Raw genomic sequence first — 6,005 nt, 5'->3', positions numbered from 1 at the left:
TTTGGGATGGGATCCATGGAATGGGATGGGATGGGATCCATGGAATGGGATGGGATGGGATGGGATGGAATGGGATGGGATCCATGGGATGGGATGGAATGGGATGGGATCCATGGGATGGGATCCATGGGATGGGATCCATGGGATGGGATCCATGGGATGGGATGGGATGGGATGGGATGGATAGGATGGGATGGGATCCATGGGATGGAGTGGGATGGAGTGGGATGGGTTTGGGATGGGATCCATGGGATGGAGTGGGATGGGTTTGGGATGGGATGGGATCCATGGGATGGGATGGGATAGGATGGATGGGATCCATGGGATGGGATGGAATAGGATGGATGGGATGGAATAGGATGGATGGGATGGGATCCATGGGATGGGATGGGATGGGATGGGATCCATGGGATGGGATCCATGGGATGGGATCCATGGGAAGGGATGGAATAGGATGGATGGGATGGAACAGGATGGATGGGATGGGATCCATGGGATGGGATGGGATGGGATGGGATCCATGGGATGGGATGGGATGCATGGGATGGGATGAGATGGCATAGATGGGATGGGTTGGGATGGGATCCATAGAATGGGATGGGATGGGATTTGGGATGGGATGGAGTGGGATCCATGGGATGGGATGAGATGGGTTTGGGAGGGGATGGGATCCATGGGATGGGATCCATGGGATGAGGTGGGATGGGTTTGGGATGGAATGGGATGGGATACGATGGATGGGATGGGATCCATGGAATAGGATGGGATGGGATGGGATTCATGGGATGGGATGGGATGGGATGGGATCCATGGGATGGGATGAGATGGGTTTGGGAGGGGATAGGATCCATGGGATGGGTTGGGATCCATGGGATGGGATGGGATCCATGGGATGAAGTGGGTGGGATGGTTTGGGATGGGATTTGGGATGAGATGGGATGGGATGGATTTGGGATGGGATTAGGGATGAGATGGGATGGGTTTGGGGTGGGAGAGGTGGTCCCTGCACCTGCTGGATGCAGAACTTGCGCACGGTGTAATCCACCAGGACGGTCACATCCTCCACRGACACTCGGATGTTCCCGTAGGTCCAGCAGCCCTGATCCGGCCAGTACTGAGCACACTTGCACTGTGGGGGGAGAAGAAGGGTGCAGGTGAGCTCTGCACACCCTCACGAGCATGGGAGTGGCTCCAGCACGTGCCCATGGGCACAGGATGTGCCGGATTTGGCCCAATTTGGGTGAAATCCCAGCCCTTCTGGCACCACCTACCTCCTTCCTCTCCTTCAGGTTGGTCACCATGACAATTGTCGCTGTGTTTTGCTCCCAAATCATCCTCCAAAAATCATTCACTGTTTCTTCCTTTGGTCCTGGAGGAAGGTAAAACAGAATGTCCTCTTTGGGGTCAGGCTCTCGTGATTTGGGACCAAACCCCAGCGTGTGGGGTCACACGTCATGTGTGATCCAACACTTTTTTTGCCAAGATGTCACAGGAGATGCTTTGGTGTTTGGGCGTGTCTGATTTAAGGAATGATCCTATCACACAATAGCTGSAATTTTTGGATGTGTTTTATGGACAGGAATTCCATGTTTAGCTCAAGAAGAGGAAAACAAACAAAGAGAGCACGGACTTGCCCAAGGTCACCCAGGGAAATTGTGGCTGTCCCACTGGGATCTTGGGTTTTAGCCACTCATTTTGGTGTGGCACAAGGATAGCTCCCTGCTGCCTGCCAGACAYGGAGCTAACTCAGCCCACACTCCCCTGCCAAGCCTGAGGCTTAGGGGGAGCCAAGAGAGAGCAGAGCCAAAGCTTGACCTGAGCCTGGAAGTGCTGAGGGACCTGATCCAGCCTCCTTCTCCAGCCAGAGCCAGGGAAACCAGCCAGGGATGCCCTGAGCCACTGGCAAGGCAGGAGAGGAAATAAAAAACACTCCCATGGGCAGGTAACATCCTGTTGATGATGTGATCCCTGACCCTGTGAGTGGGAATTTMGGTTTTAGGGATGTGTTTGCACTTCTGAAGAWCACAGGGACATTTCTTGCTACTCCACACCTGGAAGTGTCCGAGGCCAGGCTGGATGGAGCTTGGAACAACCTGGGATAGTGGAAGGTGTCCCTGCCCATGGCAAGGGGTGGGATGAGATGAGCTTTGAGGTCCCTTYCAGCCCAAACMATTCCATTATTCTAATCTGATGAGTTTAATTAAGCATTTTTTTCAGAGGTCACACCACCCTCCAGCAACGGGGGCTGCACAGATAGGACTTCTCTCCTTCCACCAACACATCCAGCACCGCTCTTTGACTGGGAAAATMATTTTGGGGACAATCTGTGGAGCAGCCAGGCCTCCTTTTGAGCAGGGGAGCTCTGCAGGATGCTGTGCTGTGGTTAGAAGGGCACAGATCCACTGAGCACAGGGACCCAGCCCAGAGCAATGGGAATAATCAAAAATTTACCTTGTGCAGCAATGAACTTGTTTTTCTCTTGGTACCCCTGTAAGAGAAGGAGAAAAAGGAAGAGAAGTGAACATTTCTCTAACACAAGAGTCACAAAATGCATTTACTTCAGGAAAAAACAGAGCCAGCACCTGCTCTGCTGCTCGTTCTCCCCTGTGCAGAGAAGGGGCTGCAGCCTCTGAGGGGAGAATCAGCACCAAAGATGGGCTGGAATAATGGGAAATCCCTGTGCAAAGGGCTGATTTCCCAAAGGAACATTTCCCACACACATAATGCAGGAATGACCCCACTTGTTGGCACAAAGCACTATTAAAGTGGTACCCGACAGCCCTTCACAGGGATCAGACCCTGCAGCCAGAGCACCCCATGAAAACCAGCACTAATCCCTGGAAAGCGGGGCTGGAGAACTCATGGGGACTGATTTTGTGTGTTTTATTTACTGGGGAGGAAAGGAAATAAATTAAATTTGAATTTTGCTTTGCTTCGTGTGCCTCCACCTCTCACATGACCCTTCCTGCTGRTTTGAGCCACACCATGAAAACCACAAAGGACCCTGCTCTGAGCAGGGCAGGGCAATGTTGTTTCCATGGATTTTTTGATTTCTTCTTCATCCCCTTCCCACACCCAGCCCTGCAAACTGGGAAAAACCAATGATCACACTCTTCAGGGATTTAAATCCACGTGCATGTGGCACTTGGGGATGTGTTTTAGTGCTGGGGGAATGGCTGGATTTGATGGTCCTAGAAGGCTTTTCCAACCTAAATAATTCTGTGATTCATCAGCTGCTGCTCAGAAATCCCCAGCTGCAGCAGCAGCAGTGGCTCCCCAGCCCTTTCCAGAGCTCAGCTTTGCTCCTGGTGGGGATTTGGGATTTTCCCTTCCAATCACAAAACTCACATTGATGAAGGAGGCGTTGATGTAGTCGGAGTCAGGGACCCCTTCCACAGGAGTCAGGTGAACCCTGGAATGATCATCTGCAGGAAAATGAAAATTCTGCTTTAAGGACAACCCCCTGACACTCTGCTGGCACCTGGCACGGTGACAATCCAGGTGTTGTCCCCTGCAAAAACATCTTTATGCCCCCAAATTCTTCTTGCTTAAACCCACAGAGGTCCTGGATCTTGTCCAAGGTCATTTTTCCTCTGCTCAGTGCACATCTTAGGACACCCCAAGCCAGTCCACTGCCAATGCCACCAGGCAGGAGTTGTCCCTTCTGGAATTTTCCATCTGTTTCACTCTCCACGGTGTCCTGGCTGCTGAGGAGTCCAGGGAGCTCCTCCTAAAGCTAAAGCAGACACAGCCACCCACCTAGGAGTTGGAATTCCCTCAACTGTGCCTTTGCCCATCCCAAAACCACAAATGTGGGGTCCTGCCAGGAACCCCTGAGTGTTTCCCCCATCCCTGATTACGTACAGGGCAAAATGTTCACGTATCTGTTCTTCTCCTTGTTCTCCTCCTTGGAAGCAGCTTCGCACGTGGCCTGTATGGGACACGCTGGGAGAGCCTGAAATGGCAAAAAAAAAAAGGGTTTTCTGTGATGTTTTCAAGGCATGGGAAGAGCAAYGTGCTGAAAAATTCCACATCAGAGCATCCTGACCCTACAGATGTGTACACACAGTCCTCATCTCCACCCCAGCAGCAGCTCCTCCTCCCCTCTGAGCAAAGAGTGAGCATTAAAAAAGGAGCTCAGAGTGACCATTAAAAAAAGGAGCTCAGAGTGACCATAAAAAAAAAAGCTGGGATGGACTGAAGAGAGCCAATCCTTTAGGAAAGGAGCTGTTTGGATCTCCTGATCCACAGACACGAGGTGGCAGCAAAGCCTCCAGCTGAACCCACCAAGGAGCTCATTCCTGATTCCTGTCCACACAGGCTCCTGCTGAGATTCCCTCATTAACAGCGCTGCTAATTGTGACCTGATTAAGCCCCCATGGYCCCAGCCCACCCATTGATGGCAGGAACAGCACCAGGGGACTTTGGTGGGAGGGTGTTGGGGTGACAGGGGACGCTGTCCTCAGGTTTCTCACCAGCACTGTTATTCCACATTCCCTTGGAACAGCACGCAGGGAATGTTCTGGAGGTATTCACCATCCCTTCCTCCAGCTGACAGGATGGCAGGAAGTGTCCAGGGCAATTTATAACACTAAAAATTGCCCTCCCTGGGCATTGGTTGCACCTATTTGGTTTCATCTCAGCACGGCCAAGGAGGGGGTTGAGTCGTGCAACAGCTGGACAAAGTCAAGTGGCTTTTTTTAATCTTTTCATCATTCTCGTGGTGCTGTATTGTATCTTGGASCTGGGCTGGGAGCACAGGTCTGATGAGGGAGCTGGGAAAGGGGCTCAGCCTGGAGAAAAGGGGGATCAGGGGGGACCTTGTGGCTCTGCACAACTCCCTGACAGGAGGGGACAGCCAGAGCAGGATCGGGTTCTGCTCCAGGGAACAGGGACAGGAGGAGAGGGAACGGCCTCAACCTGTTCTATCAGAGGTTTAGATCAGATATTGGGAAAATTTCTTCCCCAAAAGCATTGCCCAGCCCTGGCACAGCTGCCCAGGGCACTGGTGGAGCCCCCACACTTGGAAGTGTTCAACAAACGTGTGCATGTGGCACCTGGGGACATGATTTAGTGGTTGGACTTGAWRATCTCAGAGGGYTTTTCCAACCTTAATGAATCTATCCTGTTCTATCCTATTTTATTCTATCCTCATCTATTTTTTAATTAACAAGGCAAAACAGATTTATTGCCACAAGCTGCCGAGCTCAGCAATGTCAAGAAGAGGTTGTAGCCATCCCTGAAGAAATGCTCTGGAATTATGGGACAAGATCAATAACTGAATTCCTGACAGCTGAAGGCCAACCTTTGTCCCACCCATTGTCATCACTGTGTTTCAGGGTTAACAGCTCATTGAAATACAATAATCATTGAAATACAATACTTTCTCTGTATTTCTGGGTGTTTGTGGATTTAAGCCATGAAGACTGGGAGAAGGGAGGCAAAGCTTGAAAGGAAACCAGCAGGGAAGCTCTGGAAGACCCCAAGACATGGAAAAACCATTCCTGACTGTAGGAAAATATAACCCTGAAGTGCTGATTGCTAAAACCCCTCTGTTCTCTGCAGCGAGCGGACTGTCCCCGTCACCGCAGACACAGCGACACAATAGTGGAGAAAACCCCCAAAATCCCATCCCAAACGTGAATCAGAGGGCAGCCTGTGGGATCTGAAGGCAGGAGCAGTGGGATCTGAGGGCAGGGATGGATTCACTCACGTTGAACTCCTCCCGAAAGAGCTTGTTGTCGTCGGCCATGCGGCGGTTGATCTCCTCCTCCAGCTTGTCCACGGGCAGAGGGGGGTACTTGCGGTTGGTGCTGGGGGAGCGGGCGAGCAGGGGCATGCTCTGTGGCTCTGCAATGACATCTGGGGGTCACAGGGGCCACCAGCTGTCCCCTGTGCCCAGCAGTGCCCACCCATGCCCAGGGGAGCGCGGGGATCGCCGCTTTTGGGATCGCCGCTTTTGGGATCGCCGCTTTTAGGGCTGCGTCATCACTGTTGTGTTTGCA

General features: G+C 51.9%; 1 protein-coding gene across 1 annotated transcript in view; it reads right to left on the bottom strand.

Moving 5' to 3' along the window:
- Positions 1-6,005, bottom strand: part of PTPRA (protein tyrosine phosphatase receptor type A) — a 24,793-nt gene that overhangs the window by 8,838 nt on the left and 9,950 nt on the right. Inside the window, exons 6-11 of the mRNA XM_057369315.1 lie at positions 5,714-5,850; positions 3,865-3,955; positions 3,349-3,425; positions 2,452-2,488; positions 1,272-1,369; positions 1,010-1,129 (exon numbers count right to left, since the gene is read on the bottom strand). Coding sequence (XP_057225298.1) covers positions 1,010-1,129; positions 1,272-1,369; positions 2,452-2,488; positions 3,349-3,425; positions 3,865-3,955; positions 5,714-5,850 — 560 coding nt within the window. The remainder of the gene's footprint in view (positions 1-1,009; positions 1,130-1,271; positions 1,370-2,451; positions 2,489-3,348; positions 3,426-3,864; positions 3,956-5,713; positions 5,851-6,005) is intronic.

Source organism: Malurus melanocephalus, unplaced genomic scaffold (assembly GCF_030028575.1).
Source record: "Malurus melanocephalus ecotype Western Australia unplaced genomic scaffold, MMel_1.1 scaffold_107, whole genome shotgun sequence".
NCBI classification, from domain to species: domain Eukaryota; kingdom Metazoa; phylum Chordata; class Aves; order Passeriformes; family Maluridae; genus Malurus; species Malurus melanocephalus.
This window is presented reverse-complemented; position numbering and strand designations above follow the sequence as displayed.